At 40.0% G+C, this 20196-nt stretch overlaps 1 protein-coding gene across 3 annotated transcripts in view; it reads left to right on the top strand.

Moving 5' to 3' along the window:
• The window catches only part of LOC129708898 (AMP deaminase 2-like), a 104412-nt gene extending 84924 nt beyond the window's left edge, over positions 1–19488 (top strand). For all 3 annotated transcript variants that reach the window (XM_055654948.1, XM_055654947.1, XM_055654949.1), the window contains exons 11-18: positions 4347–4478; positions 6424–6587; positions 9179–9305; positions 10345–10508; positions 11870–11990; positions 12928–13101; positions 14733–14843; positions 17896–19488. In XM_055654948.1, the coding sequence (XP_055510923.1) occupies positions 4347–4478; positions 6424–6587; positions 9179–9305; positions 10345–10508; positions 11870–11990; positions 12928–13101; positions 14733–14843; positions 17896–18096 (1194 nt within the window). In that variant the 3' untranslated portion in view covers positions 18097–19488. The remainder of the gene's footprint in view (positions 1–4346; positions 4479–6423; positions 6588–9178; positions 9306–10344; positions 10509–11869; positions 11991–12927; positions 13102–14732; positions 14844–17895) is intronic.
• Positions 19489–20196: the final 708 nt, after the last annotated feature.

The raw sequence follows: 20196 nt of genomic DNA, 5'->3' as shown, positions 1-20196 counted from the left end.
GTCAATTCCACAGCTCCAGAGAAGGCAGTTCTCTGAAAGCCTTGTGGGATACCGAGTGCCCCATGACTGACACCCTTTGGATCCATGCTACCTAAGCAACATTGGCCAATATGTAAAGTAGCCGATAAACCTTGGTGTAAACCGTGACCCTTGGAGACCAGTTTCCAGAATTAGACAATTGGAACTTAAATCCCAGCTAATCACATTCCACGTTGGGAAACGTTGACTTTCATATAGCCGGCACTGAAAAAGGCAGTGCAGTGCCATTAAACTCCTGGGCAGGGACCTTTTGTTATGGGACTTGGTTGTGAAAGTACATTGATTGTAAATTTTATATTCTTAAAAACAGCTTAGCAGCAGAGCATATGATGATTTCAGTACGCAGAGAAATCTGCTCTTCTAGTAGGAAGAGTTAATAATAGTCTGCTGATCATGAATTTGGGATTTAATTTGCGATATGGGGCAATGTGATCAGTAAGTCATGGTAAGGGTTGGTGATTAATGTGGTGAGTTCAGGTCTGTAGTTTAATTATTTTTATGTTTATCTTTTATTAATTTAATAATTAAAAGTATTTTGAAGTAAATTTGATTCTTTTTAGAATATTTTAATTATTTGAAGTCTCTTAAACTATGTTTTTAACAGTTGTGATCTTTGGAGATGGTTAAAAATGCCTTAGAAGGCAACACATTAAGATGTTCTGGGGATAGACACAAAATGCTTGAGTAACTCAGCGGGACAGGCAGCATCTTTGGATAGAAGGAATAGATGACGTTTCGGGTCGAGACCCTTCTTCAGACAGAGTCAGTGGAGAGGGAAAGACGTAGATAAGAAAGGGTAAGGTATGAAAATAGGACAAAGGGAATGGAAATCAAGGAAAATGTAGAATAGATCATTGTTAGCTGGGAGAAGGAAACAACAAAGCAAACAGAGATAAAATGTAGTCGGAAACAGTAAGACTGGTCGGAAAACTGGGAAAGGGAAGGGATGGAGAGAGAGAGGGAAAGCAAGTTGGAAGTTAATGTTCATACCGCTGGGATGTAAGCTGCCCAAATGAAATATGAGGTGCTGTTCCTCCAATTTGCGCTGGGCCTCACTCTTGGCAATGGAGGAGGCCCAGGTCAGTGTGGGAATGGGAGGGGGAGTTAAGCAAACAGGAGATCAGGTAGGTTTAGGCAGACTGAACAGAGATATTCAGTGAAACGATCGCCAAGCCTGCACTTGGCCTCACCAATATATAGGAGTCCACATCTTGAACAGCAGATACAGTAGATGAGGTTGGAGGGAGGTGCAGGTAAACCTCTGCATCACCTGAAAAGACTGTCGGGGTCCTTGGACGCAGTCGAGGGGGTAGTAATAGGGACAGTTGTTGCATCTCCTGCGGTTGTAGGGGAAAGTACTTTGGGAGGGGGTGGTTTAGGTGGGATGTTGACCAGGGAGTTGCGGAGGTAACGGCCTCTGTGGAAAGGGGTGGAGATGGGAAGATGTGGCGAGTGGTGGGATCCCGTTGGAGGTGGCGAAAATGTTGGAGGATTATGTGCTGGGGACTGGAATCTCCAGATCCTCCATTTGAGGCACAGTCACTGCAGCCCAGCCTGTCTGGAAGAACAGCCATGTCATTGAAATCTCTAGGTTGCTCAGTCCTGTGAAATCAATAAAGATAAGGAGCTGAGGTCTCAAATCAAGTAGATCAAGATGACCTGGATTATTTTCAATATTGTAAGATAGACATAAATTGCTGGAGTAACAGTGGGAGAAGGATTTCCAATCTGAAACGTCACCCGTTCCTTCTCTCCAGAGATACTGCTTGACCCGTCGAGTTACTCCAGCATTTGGTGTCTATCTTTGGTTTAAACCAGCATCTGCAGTTCCTTCCGACTCTATATTGTAAGACTTCTCTACACTTCATCTGAACCAATCTTCAGTTTCTCTATCTTGCTCTGATGCCATGACCTCCTTTATCATTTAGTCTCTCCTGACACTCTTAGACCTTCCCTTGCATTTTATTTTCTTCCTGGTTCTTATATTTTATGCTTACTTACCCTGTACTTGGATTAAGTTACAATTCTATTAATGGTTCAATGGTAATTTATTGTCAGATGTACCAATGTACAGTGCAATTATTTTTCTCATATAATTCTTGACAATCGTATTATAAATACACGGTAAGCAGCACAGTGGCACAGCTAGTATTGCTACTGACTCACAACTGCAGTGACCGAGGTTCAATCCTGACCACTGGTGCTGTCTGTGTGGCGTTTGCAAGTTCCTCCAGGTGCTCAGGTTCCACATTCCAAAGTGATGCGGCGGCCACAGTAAGGTGACAGAATGTTTTGGTGGCATGTATTTAATAGATAAATGGGAGCAGTTAGTGAGAGAGGGAGGGTGAGAAAGAAAGCAATGTTGGAACTATGAGCTGTAGATGCAGAACATAGTAGTTGTTGGAAACCTGAGACCAACGAGTATCCAGGAGTACCTTACTGGATCAGGTAGTAATCATGGGGAGAAAAGAACTGATCTAATAACTTGAGTCTGATTCTGATCATCCCTACTGTTTGTGGAGTTTGCACTTAATCCCTTTGATTCTGCGGGATTTGTCAGAAGTTCCGATTTCCTGCTATATACTGAAAGACTTGGTATTTCTAGGGTTAATTGGATTCCAGTAATTACTGTACTGCAGATGGGTGGTGGGTGATTGGGATGATGATGTTAATGAGCGAGTGTGAGAATAGATTACAGGGAAGATAACATTAATAAGATTGCACAGAAAGCCCAAATGGTCTCAATGGGCCAAATGATGTATTTTTATGTCGCAAAGAAAGATGGGAAATATGATGATATCATATGCCCCAAGGACTACAACATATCCAGATGGATAATTAAGCAGTTTCTCAAGCTTTTATCAGAATGTGTTGAAACTGCACAGAGGCCAAAGACCGAAGTCCCAGTTGAAATCACATGGAGAATTAAAATGACGTGATATGAGCTCGGAGTCACCTTTGCTGATTGAATGAAGGTGTTTGCCAAAATGCTCAGCTAGCCTTCATTTATTTTCAAAGATAATAGACTCGAGTTTCATGTTAGTAGCTGCTTCTTCTTCCGTATGGCGTGCACAGCCTAAAGTTGTAGAACAACTTATTCTATTTGATCTTATTTGATTGTGCACACCAGGTTGATTGCATTTGTCGAAACAGGGCGGACCACGTGAAGGTTGCAATCTCCCACCCCATGTTAGTGGCTGTAATTGTTGCTTGTAAAATGGAGGATTTTTCTTAGGGGAAAAAATGTTTCTTGAAATAAACTTTTCTTGAGCAGTAGCATTGAATACTAAAGATGTTGAACTAAAATGTAAGGGCTATATTTTGCTTTAGTACAATACAATACAATATTTATTCCATGTCATTTGAACCTCAGAGAGGCTCAAACGAAACTCCGTTTCCACGGAGTTTGTAACACAATAGAATGGGTGGAATTGCTGCCAGGATGCTATTGACTCTGAATGCTGTAATTATACAGGAGGTCACATCTGGAAAAAATTCAGACTTTACTTTTAGAGATGGAATTTCCCATGTGAAGTGAAAGTAATGTTGAACCTGGATTTAGTTGAAATTGTAAAATGTATTGGGTGATAGAGGCACCAGAAACTATGGAATTAAAGGAGGCCAATGCCAGTGGATTCTAGAAGACTAATGAGTAAACTCTTGTGTTGGATTATGACAAGGCAACAATAAAGATGCAGCTGTAAACATTATTCAATTATTATTTCTAAGCTGACACTATAATATATTGCATTAACAAAGCAGAAGTAAGATAGTACTTTTTTCAACTTTGTAAGTCTTTCTGTTGTTAGTTAAAATCCAGAAAACTGATTACAGATCATTTTTACAATTCAAGCAGTTGGCATTAATAATTTACTTAACAATAGAATTGGATATGATGACTGTAATATAAAATTGGTATTTTCCAGTTAACTTTGATTTTTTTTGTATAAATTTGAATAACGGTTTTATTTCATCGCTTTTTACGCAAAAACAAAGGGTTTTTTTTAATTGTTGCCGCATTTTGCAGATGTGAATGGCATTTATCTATTATTTTTCTGTTGCTTGTGTGTTTTGTGGTTTTGCTTTCTGCATCTCCTCAACAGAGATGTCAGCAGCTGCTCTATTCATTGATGCATAGAGCTCTCCCGGGGAGTAACTAAAACATAACTCTGTGATATCCAGACTGCTCCTGAGTTATTTATGTTTATCTGTTAGAAAATTGGTAGATGGGTAGGATGTTTAATATTTTTGTTCCCTACTTGCAGCTCCCGGTTTTGACCTCCTAAATGTTGGCTTTTCTATCCTAGGATCGGAATACATTCCATCGGTTCGATAAATTCAATGCTAAGTACAACCCGATTGGAGAATCAATTCTTCGTGAGATTTTCATCAAAACTGACAATTACATCGGTGGCAAGTACTTTGGTCACATTATAAAGGTTAGAATCACAGTGGCAGTCAGTAATGTAAGAATATTACTTGGAGCAACAGTGTTTCAAAATGGAAGATTGTTTTCTATGAATCTTATCCAGATGTTGTTTCAGAGTACTTGAGCACTGAATATATCATTTAATTTTGAAGATATTTTTGGAATCTTCTACCAGAAACAAATGATTCTGGTTCTCTTTTTTGAGCAAAATATTATATATTGTGCTTGATTATCTTTACTAGTTTAATTTTTCACCCCTTTTTAAAATGCATGTTTATTACTTAATGCTAGTTCCATCAATAATTGATGCAGGTAAATCATCAATTACTTTTCCCCTTCTTGGCAATAACTGGCCTTAACTGAACTGCATCCAATGACAAGAATTGAGATCAAGACATTAATGTATGGGTAATCGCTTGATAATCTCTGTCTATGTCTCTTGTTTCACTCCAATAAAATATATTCGAAAGAATAACTATTTTGAATAGCAGTAGTGAACTAAAATAGATTTTCTGAGGTTTTGCCGAACAGAAAGTTGTTTCTGAGAGCAGATGTTTTAGAATGATGCAGATTATAAATGTAAAAATAAAAGATAAGGAGCACTAAGGATAATTTGTTTCTGGTAGAAACATAGAAAAATAGGTGCAGGAGTAGACCATTCGGCCCTTCGAGGCAGCACCACCATTCAATATGATCACAGCTGATCATCTAAAATCAGTACCCCGTTCCTGCATTTTCCACATATCCCTTGATTTCTTTAGACCTTCAGAGCTAAATCTAACTCTCTCTTGAAAACAATATGTTTTTAAAAATCTTCAAAATTAAATTATATATACATTGCCCAATGGGTACTCTGAAACTACATCAGTTTAAGATTGGCCATAAATTATCTTCCAATTTGAAACACTGCTGCTCCAAGAAAAATAGTATTTTGCCACATTTTTAGTTCTGTGACTACGTTTCTATCCCTGGTTAGGAGTCTGAGTTCCACTTGGAAACTGGCACTTCCCATATGTGCTATGTTTTCATATAGTCCATTGAGTCTTTGCTGGGTTGTAACAGAAGTGAAGAAGCTAAAAATTTCCCAGACTGCTCATTTATAGCTTTTAACGTCATTGGATTTGGCCCTGGAATGAGATGTATGACTAACTTTTTGATCCTAGTAGCAATACAGATGTGTTCAATTATTTTAATTTTTAATGATCTATTTGCTATATGGCTTTCGACCTACACACAATTTAAATCCCCATCACATATTTGCTTAAAATGTAAACTGGAGATTGTAATATGATCTTGGGTTTGGTTCAAATTTTAATTGCCAGTAGAGCCATACTTCTAAAACCCATGGAAACTGATATAGTGCCAGTTATAAAGTAAAGAAACCCTGCCCTTTTCAGGTGATAAAGTATAGGGTGTCTTGTGTAGCTAACCTTGCTACCCATTGAATGAAAAAGGAATGCAGACAAACTTGTAGCAGAAATTAATAGTTCTAATAGGGGATCAGAATACATGAAGTGCTGAGTTATGAAGTTAATCTTGTGTTAAATTCTTTATCTGTGCTCGAAGGGTCTCAGATGTTAGTCAGGCCTCGGATGTTAGTCAGGCATCCCCATACAAAGAGGGAGGGAAGGGAGAAAGGGACAATTGCACTCCAAGATATCTTGCAACTTGTATTAAAGCAGCAACAATCCACAGATAGATACAAAATGTGAGAGTAACTCAACGGGTCAGGCAACATCTTTGGGGAAACTGCCTGACCCGCTGAGTTACTCCAGCACTTTGTCTCGATCTTTGCTATAAACCAGCATCTACAGTTCTTTGTTGCTACTTGCGATCCACAGAATTGTTTGTCAGGGTGGCCTCAAGTACTGGTTTATTTGCAGTGATGAATGAATGAACCGACTTGAAAACATCTATTAACTGTAAAAAGTCAGTTTTAATCTTGTACTCTGCAGGAGGTGATGGAAGATCTCGAAGAAAGCAAGTACCAGAATGCAGAATTGCGCCTGTCCATCTATGGTCGCACCAGGGATGAATGGGATCGACTGGCAAAGTGGGCAGTGATGCACAAAGTCTATTCCAACAATGTCTGCTGGCTAGTGCAGGTGCCACGGCTTTTGTAAGTATGATTATCTGCTGCAAGGATAACATTTATTTTAAAATCACCATTATCTTGCATCAGTCCAACCAGATTCGATAAAGGTGAAACTAACATAGACCTCGACCCCAAAGGTGGAAAACTGGTATTGGTATTGAATGAATAAGTTTATTGGCCAAGTATTCACATACAAGGAATTTGCCTTGGTGCTCCACCCGCAAGTGACAACAAGACATACAGTGACAGTTAGGAATGACACATAAAACGTTAAACATTAATAATAAAACATTATTGATTAAACATGTGAATTAAATAAAATACCAGAGCAAAAGGAGGCTACAGATTTTTGGTTATTGAGTAGAGCTACTACTCGTGGGGGAAAAAAGCTGTTTTTATGTCAGCTTTGACAGTCCAGAGTCGCCTTCTAGAGGGAAGCGATTTAAAGAGTTTGTGGCCAGGGTGAGAGGGGTCAGAGATGATCTTGCCCGCTCGCTTCCTGGACCTTGCAGTGTATAATTCATCAATGGAGGGAAGGTTGCAGTAAATAACCTTCTCAGCTGATCGGACGATTCGCTGCAGCCTCCAGGTGTCGTGCTTGGTGGCTGAGCCAAACCAGACCATGATGGAGAAGGTGAGGACAGACTCTACGATGACCGTATAGAATTGGACCATCATTGCCTGTGGCAGATTGTGCTTCCTCAGCTGCCGCAGGAAGTACATCTTCTGTTGTGCCTTTTTGACTGTGGAGTCGATGGTGCCCCCCCCCCCACTTGTTCCTTGGAGATGATGGTTCCGAGGAACTTAAAAAACCTCCACAGATGTTATTGTGGTGTTGTTGATGGTGAGTGGGGTGAGGAGAGGGGGAGCTCTCCTAAAGTCTACAACCAATTCCACTGTCTTAAGAGCATTGAGCTCTTAAGACAGAGCATTGGTTCAATACTGTCACTTGTTCCGAGATAGAATGAAAAGCTATCAAGCCAAACGCATGCAGAACAGCTAGCGTGAAGAAACGTACCAGAGTGCAGAATGTTGTTTTTAAGTATTGTAGCATAACAGTTCCAGAGAAAAAGTCCAATGTCCACAATGGGGTAAATTGGAAGATCAGGATTGTGTCCTTGGCTTTATGGAAGTACCACTCATTATAAAGGGGAAGAAGCTGTAGAAAGACACAAAATGTTGGAGTAACTCAGCGGGACAGGCAGCATTTGTGGAGAGAAGGAACGGGTGACGTTTCGGGTCGAGACCCTTCTTCAGACTGGTTAGGGATAAGGGAAACGAGAGATATAGACGGTGATGTGGATAGATAAAGAACAATGAATGAATGATGTGCAAAAAAAGTAACGATGATAAAGGAAACAGGGCATTGGTAGCTGTTTGTAGGGTGAAAATGAGAAGCTGGTGCGACTTGCGTGGGGGAGGGATAGAGAGAGAGAGGGAATGCCGGGGCTACCAGAAGTGAGACAAATCAATACTCATACCACTGGGCTGTAAGCTGTCCAACTGAAATATGAGATGCTGTTTCTCAAATTTGCGTTTAACCTCACTCTGACAATGGAGGAGACCGAGGACAGAAAGGTCTGTGGAGGAATGGGAAGGAGAATTAAAGTGTCCAGCAACCAGGAGATCAGGTAGGTTCACCCGAAATGTCACCTAGTCCTTTTCTCCAGAGATACTGCCTGACCTGCTGAGTTACTCCACCACTTTGTGTATATCTCCATTAATAAGCAGAGTTGGTTGTTTCCTTCAGTTTACAGTGCCTGAAGTACTTTCTCAACCAAATGGATTTTTTGGTGATATTTAGACACCATATTTTTTTTTTACACATTTTCATCTGGAATAGAGGAGGTGATTCAGATCATTGCCCATGCCAGCCACAGGATCAATTTCATTTTCCCACTTGTTTTCCTATAACCCATCCTTTTTCACATATCCATCAACTCTTCCTCATTCTTCCACCACCACCTATACAGGTGGTCATTTACAATTGCCACAGGCAAACATGCAAACTTCAACGCAGATAATACCAGAGTTCAAACTCGAACCGGGGTTGCTGGAGATGTGAGACTGCAGTTCTACCTGCTGCATCACTCTGCTATCCCAGCAAAATGTTCATGTAGCTGAACCTGTAGAAAGGGAAATTGTTCATCACAGCTCTTTGGTAGAATTATGTAGAAAATGCAGTATATACTAAGCTGGGGTCAATGGTGTAAGTGAGCTTTGCTATTGGAATGGTTTTTATTTGGATGCATTTGTTTAGTGATTTGTTGCCAGGCAAATCCAAACAAATTCTGAAGACAAAATGGCTCTTCGGGGTCAGCTTTCCATCTTTATTTCAATTAATAATCATTTGTAATCTGTTCATAGCATAAACTTGGACATCATTCAGCTTTACGAGCTGCTGTGCACAAGGGACTTGTTGGGTTCAACTACTGATCTATCTTACAGGAACATTAATAAGCATTTGATTATGTACTCTAAGCCAATCTTTTACTTTGTTTAAATCCATTTGGGATAATTGCTTTGGTATAAATCTAACCTGTCTGCTGCGATAATGGATGCTGTCAAATCAATGAAACGATGAGTTATTTAACTTGGCATTCAATTGCTTTCAGCGATGTCTTCCGTACAAAGAAACAGCTGAGCAACTTCCAAGATATGTTGGAGAACATATTTATTCCCATTTTTGAAGCGACAATTAATCCTCGCAGTCACCCAGAGCTTCATCTGTTCCTTCAGCACGTGAGTAAATTAAAAAATAGTGGGACAATGGCTATTATTCAGATTTACCAGAAGAAATGGAACAGAAACAACTTTGCATTATGTTTCTCGTAAAAATCCAGTTACTTCCAGTTTAGTTGGAATATTGTTTAGTTAGTACCAACGTTGGCGTTTACAGCTGCATTGTTTTTAAATATTTTTATTTTGTTTGATGTAAATAATATCTGTTGGAGAGAAATATCTTATGTAGTTTTTTTTATGTTCAATTTGAATCTTTCTTGTGTTGGGTGCTCTGATCACTTAGATCGGGCTGTAGCGCTAATATTTTGACAAATAAAAAGATGCTGAATATCATAAGCTAATTTAAAGACCAATTTAAATGAACTTAATAATCATAGTGAAAAAATATAGTGGACAATTCTGCGTCCTGCTTTGGAAAGTTGAACATTTTTGGAACGGATTATTACCGAGTAGATTTATGGTGTGATTAGTTTGAGAATAATGTCTAGTCACTATTTCTTTTCATTCTCATCTACCCTGTTGCAATGTGTGTTTTTGGAAATTTCAATATTTGCATGAACTGATTAATTTTATTTACCATTGTTATAGAATATCAAACGTAGAACAGTGCAGGACAGGTCTTTTATCCCGCAACGCCTATGCAGACAATTATGTCAATTTAAAACTATTCCATCTGCCTGCAAATGGCCTATCCCATGCCTGCACATGTGACTGTTTAAATGCCTCTTAAATGCTGCTATTGTGTCTACTCTTACCAGTTTCCCAGGCAACTTGTTCCAAACAGGCACCTATAAGACACATTTCTGACTCGAGTGTTGCTGTGTTAGGTGGCCTATGGAAATTTCAATTTTTCTCTGACCCTGGACTGCACTGTATCACACTGGGACCACTGCGATACAACCAAATATTGCTATCTTTAGGGGATTACGCAATTAATTAACGAAGAATTGTAAAACTTTGTTCATCCACCATTTTAATGGCTGTAAAGGGAAAGATGTGGAGAAATGTAAGTGATCAATGGGATGATATGCTTTCACAGATTGTGGGCTTTGATAGTGTCGATGATGAGTCCAAACCAGAACAACAAATTTTCAAAGCAGACAGCCCATTGCCTGTGAATTGGACAGAAGATGATAACCCACCATATGCCTATTACCTTTACTATATGTACGCCAACATGACGGTGTTGAATCATCTCCGCAAGTAAGAGCTTCCGCGCTATTTCTACAGTTCCTAGAGTATTGAAGGGAATTGTCTTTACTCGTGTTCATATAATCTATATGTTACTACTTCCCTGACAAAATAAGTCATCTTGTTAATATGTTCTTTAAGAAGGAACTGCAGGTGCTGGAAAATCGAAGGTACACAAAAATGCTGGGGAAACTCAGCGGGTGCAGCAGCATCTATGGAGCAAAGGAAATAGGCAACGTTTCGGGCCGAATCGTTGCCTATTTCCTTCGCTCCATAGATGCTGCTGCACCTGCTGAGTTTCTCCAGCATTTTTGTGTACCTTGTTGATAAGTTCGTCTGTTCAGACACTGGCTGGGTCCTAATTGCCTTGCAATCTCATCTGCAATTATCTAATCTGAACCTGGAAACCTAATTGAGTCCAACAGTACCTAATTGTGTAGGCCTGGTTTAGTTGGATGTTTAATCCACTAAAACATTCTAGTTCAAGGCCAACCATGTCTGACTGGCAAACCAACCCAGCTCAGCAATTTATTTGGGACAGGATAAGGATTTACTTGGTATTACCATTTATCCTTTGTGCTGAGATTATTATAAGGGGGACAGATGCAGCATAGGATGTTCTTTTAACCTTTTCTGCAAATGCCTCTGCATTGGATCATATGTGGGAGAGAAAATAATTTAAGTCCTGTGGTTTGGGTCAAGTTTAGTTGATTCATATAATTCAAGAAAAATGAATTGCACTCCTGGTCTTTTCTTGCTTCCAATTCCTTCCCCCTACGATCAGTCTGAATGCAAACTGATGATATGAAATTCTCCCGCAGACCATACAGCAGTGATAAAATCTGTATATTCCTTATTAATGCAGGAATGAAGTAACATTCTTTTGTTAGAGAGAAATGAAAAGGAAATCAAATTCCGCAAAGCAAATCTTGGTTTCTGTTTCTTCCACAGGTTTGTAAAATATAGTCACAGATAATGGTTAGCCCTTAACAGTTCTGTGTTTTTCTGAGATTTGCTTTGAGGTATGCCCAATCAGAAACATATGCTACTACTAAAATGATTAATGGGTTTTGCTTTTCCACTGATTATAGTATTTGGTGTAACTCAAGAAAAATAGTTTTCCTGCATTAGTTGAGAATATGTGATTTTTACAACACATTCACAAGCTTTGGTCCAACATGCCTGAAGTAGTGATAGTTCCCCACAGGTGTCGCCTCCCAGTTTGATCTCTTCTCATCCGATCAATATATCCTTTTTTTTAGCCATTCTATTCAAACAAAGACCTTTAAACTTTTTGAGTGAGAAGTTTGATGCTTGAATTTTGGAAGATTGTCAGGGCAGAGTTGTGATCATTAATGCTATTCCCATTGCAGGAAAAGAGGATTCAACACATTTGTTTTACGGCCACATTGCGGAGAGGCTGGCCCCATTCACCATCTCATATCAGGATTCATGCTTTCACAGAATATCTCTCATGGACTTCTGCTTCGAAAGGTATGAACAAACGTGTTGCTCAAACACCCAAGGTGTTTATCGTAAAAGCTAAAAATCTTTGTATTATATGGTACTTGTTCTAAGTGCAGTCAATGAAAACAACCAAAATGAACAGCACCACATATTTTGCTTGTGTAGCTTCTGACCCAATGTGTGAATATTGAAATCTCCAATTTTAGGTAACTAACCAATTAAAAAAAAAATGTTTTTGGTTCCATCTCTTCCCTATGCCCCATCATGCGCTACCCATTTCTCCCACAATCCGGTCCCCCTTTCCCCTTCCACCTATATTCCTTCCTCTGGCCTTACATTCCACGCCCATTCTCTCGTTATCTCACTATCTTTCATCTTTGGCCTTTGTCCAACCATCTACCAATTAAAACCCTCTCACTTGTATTCACCTATCGCTCTTGCCTGGCTTTGACCCGACCCCACCTCTTTCAGCTGTCACCCCCCACTACAGACTGAGGAAGGGTTCCAACTCAAAATGACAACTATCCATGTTCTCCAGAGATGTGCCTGACCTGCTGAGTGCTTCAAACAAAGACTCAATCCAGTAACTTTCCTTTTCCACTTCCATGTGGAAAATAGATATTACACAACCACCATCTGTAGTTCCTTCTGTCATATTCTCCAGCTGGTTTTCTGATTGGAAAATGTTGGAGAACTGAAGGCATAATTGTTCAGCGTATTGGAACTCTGGGGCAGGAGAAGGATATAAAAAGATCTGACAGTCCTGAGACTCCGTAACTTGCTTGCCTGAGCCTTGCCTGAATAGTGAAAGTTGCTCGTTGTTTTGCATGTTCAGTGTTTAATATGGGCCTGTTTAGTTTCTAGTGCACACATTCTTCACGAAGAAATGCACTTGTGTAGAAAGTGTCAAGTTAAATGCGTTCTAACATTTCTGGAACCTTGATTCTCTGTGTCCTTGTTGCAGGCTCCAGTGCTACAATATCTGTACTACCTGGATCAGATTGGAATTGCAATGTCTCCTCTGAGCAACAACAGCCTTTTTCTGAGTTACCATAGAAACCCACTGCCGGAGTATCTCTCCCGTGGCCTAATGGTGTCTCTCTCCACTGATGATCCTTTACAGTTTCACTTTACCAAGGTAAAGATCGCTGACGGTTACCAGATTCTTAACTACAGTTTATGTATAATAGCCAACCTCTTGCCACAATGTAACCAGGTCATAGACAACAACATTAATAAAATGTTGATGTGGCATAGCAGTCGAGCTGCTGCATCACAGCGGCAGAGACCTGAGTTCGATCCTGACTACGGGTCGAACCCGTAGACCTGGTGACAAAACATTGCATCACTAGTTAAGAGAGCGCAGCAGCGTTTGCACTTTCTGCGCCGGATGAGAAGAGCTCACCTCCCCCATCCCGTTCTCACCACTTTCTACAGGGGCACCATAGAGAGCATTTTGACCAGCTACATCTCTGTCTGGTTTGGGGACTGCAAAGCCTCTGACTGGAAACCCGTGCAGAGAGTGGTGAGGACGGCTGAAAAAAATCATCGGGACTTATCTTCCTTCAATCTGGGACATTGCGTGCAAACGTTGCTTGTCCAAGGCCAACAGCATTATAAAATACCCCACACATCTCCACCATGACTGTACACTCGGCTGCCCTCAGGCAAGAGGTATCGCAGTATAAGGAGCAGAACGGCCAGGTTCTGCAACAGCTTCTTCTGCCGAGCCATCAGGGGGAAGAAGCTTGAATTCCATATAATGTGCTGCCACTATTATCTATTTTATCTTTTTATCTATTTTATCCTTTTGTTATTTTACGTTGCACGGTGAGCCAGATGTAACAAAATATCGTTCAGATTTGCATTTGTTGGTTATTTTTGTATGACAATAAAGTCTTTGATTGATTGGGTGCTGCCTGCATGGAGTTTGTAAGTTCTCCCTATGACCGCGTGGGTTTTCTCTGGGTGCTCCAGTTTCCTCCTGTAACCACTTGGGTTTTCTCTGGGTGCTTCAGTTTCCTCCCACATCCCAAAGAAGTGCGAGTTTGTAGGTTAATTGGCTTCTATGAATTGCCCCTCGTGTGTAGGATGTGAAACTGGAATAACATGGAACTAGTGTACAGGTGATCGGTGGTTGTCAAGGACTCGGTGGGCTAAGGGCCTGTTTTCATGCTGTAGCTCAAACTCAAAGTCAAAATGAAGATTTAGATCCTAGAGTTACGCGACACGGCCCATTGAATCTGCATGGATTGCCAAACACCATTGGAAACCAATCCCATTTTATCTGGACTAAAGGAGATGCTAGATCACCAGTTGCCGTAAAATCAGTGGTGGACCAGGATGAACAAATGAATTGTTTCAGAAGCAGTAACTAATAAAATAGGTGGTGGGATGCCACACTACTTGGAATAATCTTAAATTGTCCTGCAGCCTTTTTCCGATTTTAAGTGGTTGCGACCAATATCGTCTTTCATCATCTTCAGAATGTGACTTCCACTTTGGTGTCCTTCAGCTTAAAAACAGAAACCAATCTCTATAATCAGCAGCACAGGCAGCAAGAAAAGGCAAAAAGTTGGTGGATTCTGATGAAAGGTCATTGATATAAAAAGTGAATCCACTTTCTATACGTATAAATCCAGCTTGAACTACCAGGTATTTTATGTTTCTGCAGTTTGCTTTTATTAAAAATCTTTGTATGTTGTTGGTCTTTTTAAATGTGTGATTTGTTCCACTACTTCTGATTTTAAAATGTCTGCTTTCTCTCAGGAGCCACTGATGGAAGAGTATAGCATAGCTGCCCAAGTATGGAAGCTGAGCTCTTGCGACATGTGCGAGCTGGCACGGAATAGTGTCCTAATGAGCGGCTTCTCTTACAAGGTAAACCGCAATAAGATGTCATTCACATTTAATTGGCTTTTTAGAGATACTGTGCGTTTGTCAAAACAGGCATTAGTAATTCTACATGGTCAAAAGATTGGGTTGAAGTTCAATTGCAGCAGACAATCTGGACTAAAGATTCATAGGGAGCTCTATGCCATTACAGGCCTAATGGTTCAAATGAAACATTTGGGACTGCGCAGCAGCACAGCTGGTAGAGCAGCTGCTTCACAGCACCAGAGACCCGGGTTCGATCCTGACCTCTTCTTGTGGAGCTTACACACACTCGCTGTGACCGCGTGGGTTTCCTCCAGGTGCTCCAGTTTTCTTCCGCATCCCAAAGGACGTGGGGGTTTGTAGGTTAATTATCCCTCTGCAAATTGACCCTAGTGTTACAAAAATAGGATAATGTAGAACTAGTGTGAATGGGATCAGTGGTCGGTGTGGACTTGGTGGGCCAAAGAGCTTGTTTCCATGGTGCATCTTTCAATCAATTAAACTGATGCCTGCTTTCCAGTCTAGGTAGGCAATCATTTTATCTATAAAAGGAACGGCTAAGCCTGCCTTGTGTCCTGGCCGGTATTTGTCTATTGTGTAACATTACTAGAATAAACGGTATAGTCGCCATTATAGTGTGCCTTGTGGGATATGCTACACAAAGTTATTGCTGCGTGCCCCAAAACTGTGACAAAACTTTACAGATTTTAACTGTCAGGCTCGGTGTAAAATTGATTTTGAATATCTGAGAGTTATGAAAGGTATGTCTTCCTCCATAATTAAAAGGAAGGGAATAGGAGTCTGGTCAACAGAGAATGCTGGCTGATGCTCTGATATTTTGCCTAATTGTTCAGCAGTGGGAGGAATGGTTAAGCTTTGGTTATTTTGCACTTAAAATGTAAACCTCTTGGCATTCTGAATACTGGGATCCCGGGGTTTAATGGGTTAATGTATGAGGAGCATTTGATGGCTCTGGGCCTGTACTCGCTGTGGTTTAGAAGGATGAGAGGGGACCTTATTGAAACTTACTGAATAGTGAAAGTGGAGAGGATGTTTCCACTGGTAGGAGAGTCTAGGACCCGAAGGCACGGCCTCAGGAGAAAAGGACGTACCTTTAGAATGGAGATGAAGAGGAATTTCTTTAGTCAAAGGGTGATAAATCTGTGGAATTAGTTGCCATGGATGGCTGAGGCCAGGCAATTGGGTATTTTTTAAAGAGGAGATTGATAGGTTCTTGATTAGTAAGGGTGTCAAATGTTAGAGGGATCAGAAGAATGGGGTTGGGGGGAAAATAGACCAGTCATGATCGAATGTCAGAGCATACTCAATGGGCCGAATTACCTAATTCTGCTCATGTCTTATTAACATGAATATTTTACATATAGACAGAAATCTGCAATCTACACTAACTATATATTTTTTTGCAAATGAACAAAATCTAATCTATTTGCGCACCACCAGAGTTCCTGACAATGAAATACCTGTCTAAATTGATCCTTTCTTCTTACTTATCCATCCTCAACTAAATAGTGTGTATGCAGTCAATCCTCGAGTGCAAACCCATTCAAGCATTATTACTGGGAACTTACCAATTTGAAAACTGCTGTTTTATTTTTTGGGAAAATATATGCTTCTTTTCTCATGTTGCTACCTTCAAACTGCTGCTTTGTTTTAAATGACAGATGGTTTTCAAATGTTATAATGATCTGAGGGAATAACTCCAAGTAACAACTTCCTAAGGGGAAACTAATTAACTCTCAAAGGCCTCATTACTTTCACAGCATGTGTTTCTGTTTATTGAGATTCACTTGGAAGCCATCAAATACTATACATCTTGAAATTTAATGACTATTCCCACTCTTAAATTCTTTCCTATCTTTTAAAAAAAAAAAAGGTATGTACAATAAAAAGATTCACTGGGAGTCGTACACCTGAATAATCTTGGCCAATTTTGTTTTGCTAACTGATTGAAGATTATAAATTACAGAATGTATTAGCTACGAACAAAATACTATTTTGTGATTAGATAATAATTGACTAACATGACCACATTTACTTGCATTCATGTGGTATCTAAAACATCTTAAGGAGTATTGGAAATGGCCTTTCATTCTCTTTAAGGCAGAGTTCATAAGTCATAGGAGCAAAGTTAGGCCATTCGGCACATTGAGTCTACTCCGCCATTCAATCATAGTTGATCTATCTTTCCCTCTCAAGCCCTGTCTTCTCTCCATAATGTTTGACACCATTACTAATCAAGAATGATAGATTCAGAAGAATATAGATGGTTGATGTACATAGACAATGAAAGATTTTGGGGGCTAGGTGGAATTCCACAGATTCACCACCCTTTGACTAAAGAAATTCCTAATTTTTCTAAAAGTACATCCTTATATTCTGAGGTTGTTCCTTCTGGTACTAGACTCTCCCACTAGTGGAAACATGCTCTCCATGTCCACTCTAACTAGGCCTTTCACTATTCGATAAGTTTCAATGATGTCCCCTCTCACCCTTCTAAACTCCAGCGCGTACAGGCCCAGAGCCATCAAACAGTTGCAGGATGCTTGCCACTTCCAAGTGAAAATCTGTGAACTTGGTTAAGTACTAATCAAAGACCTTTCTGAAATGCCTGGCTCAGTACTAAGCAGTGCATTGTGTTTATCCATGGAATAAACCTATTCAAACATGCTCATTTGGCACTCCTGTGAAATTGTGTGGAACTTAAGAGTTAACTATTAAACCTGTAGGATTTAATTCCCTAGCATTTTAAATTTTGAAGATATTTTTTAAATGCCATTTAATAATTTTCATCCATTGCTCTTTTCCCTTTCTTTCTAGTTGTGTTTTCTGTACCTAATTAAACTTTGAATTTACCTTCTCTAATTCATCATTCTTCTCAGCAGTCCTTGTGCTTTTCCTCAGTTTTTAATTGGAGCAGATAACATATCTTGTTATGTTTCACTCTCTTAGTTTATAATTGCACTGAACCTAATCTAAACTAAACTGCTGGTGCAAGAATTGAGCCTGTGCTGTTACATTTCTTTTTGCATCCTAGATAAAGAGATACTGGCTGGGGCCGAACTATCAAAAGGAGAGCATTGAGAGCAATGACATCCGCCGTACTAACGTCCCAGATATCCGAGTTGGCTACCGTCACGAGACACTGTGTGAAGAGCTGAACTTGATCACACAGGCATTAATCACTGCGGAGCGGTGGGAGAATGAAGCCATAAACATGACTCCAGTGTCTGAATAATGATAAGCTGCTATTATGATAAGTGAATGATGGTCGTCATATCGAAGGACAGTTGTTTAAAACATTTTATTTAAGAACACCTGTAGAGTGCTAGAGAATCTAACTATGTTTACACTCACTGTATCATTAACTATTATGACTTGGAATTGAAACGATTTGAAAAGTTGACCGTCAGATATGCACACAATTCTTCCTACCTAGCATTGTGCTTGTTTTTTACAGTAACTTGTGAATGATTTTAAATATAGTTGATTTACACTTTTGGACAAGGGTTTTGACTGAATGTCACGGCTGTCCAAGGTGGCTGGGTAAATCTGCACTGCACCGCATTGCTTCTCTCATGACTGCGGCCATGACGATTCCTTTGGCCTGTTCCCCAAAAGAGCTGCCTCCCTGCTTTGGCTGTGTAGGAGCTGTCACCCAACCTTGTGACCGTAACACACAACTTCTGGATAGTATTAATAACAGAGCAGCACCAGTTAGCATGTTAGGCATTGCCACAAGCATGATGTGACTTGGATGTTTAGTAATTGAATAGGTTTTACTTTTGTTGATGATGTGCATACTGAACACCCCAATTATATATGTTTATTGTTTTTAATAAGGGGTGGTCGCGTGAGCGTTGCAAGCAATCATTTTAACTTTCTGCCCAGCCTGGCCTCGACTTGCTTTTTGTGCATTGGAGGAAGGTGGTGAATTTGCACCTCACTCTGCTACCTAGAAGCACATTATTTACGATGACTGTTTATTTCTGTACTAAAAATTAAACATCGGTGTTGTCAAATATAGCATCGTCCCAACCGATCTTAGTTTATGGTCTAACGGACATAAAAGCAAAACAGTGTAGTTCTTTCCTCGAGCTTGTACAATATTCATCCCTGAAAACACAACTGTCAAAAGGAGTCTAACAAGTCATTTATCTCATAGTAATTTATGGAACCTTCCCGTGCTTAATTTGGCTTTCATTCATGCCAAGAAGATTAACACTTAATACATTTCAAAAGTAATCTGCCACCTATAGAGTGCTCTGGGACATTCTGCGGGCTATCTATTCTTCAGTTTTATATTTGAATCCATCTTGTTTTTTTTTATTGGATGCCAGACTTTTAGAAGACTTTGAGTCATCAGTTTCTATTCCTCATGGTTTCCTGTCCCCAGTCCATGGCAAAACTAATGTAGAACAGGTCAACCCATAACCTCATATCCATGACATCAGTGATTTTCCAGCAACTCCAATCTCATAAACATTAGACAGTTGCCCTAAATGTATTGCATTCAATATTAGTCACAGACTGAGTCATTTGCAGTGTGTGTATTAATAAATGATGCAGGCTTCTTTAAAAAAAAAAGAAGAAAAAGTCCAGTTTTGAGTTTTTAATTAATTGGTGATTAGTGATAGTCATTTGTAGGCTCTCTTAAATCTGTTACCAAATTGCCTGGTATTATTATTATTGTTGAAGCTGCTTATATCAGACTGCTGCTTCCTGGCATACATACAAGTGTAGAATCCTGTTACCCGATCGCCTTGCAAAGGCCAATATTCTCAATGTGTTTTAAAAATCAATGTCAGTGCATTTGCACTGTTCACCCGACAACTTTGTTACTCGCCCAATAGATGATCAGTGGCTATGAAACAGTCTCTTATTGTTCTCTGATGCAATACTGCCACAGAGCTGCAGAGAATTCTTGTTAAACATTGACGAGCTCCATTATCCCTTTTTCCTCCATCCTGCCACCTCCCCCAGCCAGCCCCTCAACAGTACCTCAGAAGGCACAAAGTGCTGGAGTAACTCAGCGGGTCAGGCAGCATCTCTGGGAAAAATGAATAGGTGACGTTTCTGATTGGGACCATTCCCAACCAGAACATCACCTATCCATGTTCTCCAGAGACAATTCCTGACCCGCTGAGTTACTGGAGCACTTAATCTTTTTTGTAAGTCAGGATCTGCGGTTCCTTGTATCTCCATCAGTACCTTAGGATACATATAATAATCACATTGTTATTTCACAGCAAACTTACATTTACATTTTTAATTGCCAGAGAGAAATGGCATCATATAATCTTTGCATGCAAATTTGATTGACGATCCCAGCAGGCCA

The sequence above is a fragment of the Leucoraja erinacea genome, chromosome 24 (assembly GCF_028641065.1).
Source record: "Leucoraja erinacea ecotype New England chromosome 24, Leri_hhj_1, whole genome shotgun sequence".
NCBI lineage: Eukaryota > Metazoa > Chordata > Chondrichthyes > Rajiformes > Rajidae > Leucoraja > Leucoraja erinaceus.
Note: the sequence above shows the minus strand (reverse complement) of the source record. Positions and strands in the feature narration are given on the sequence as shown.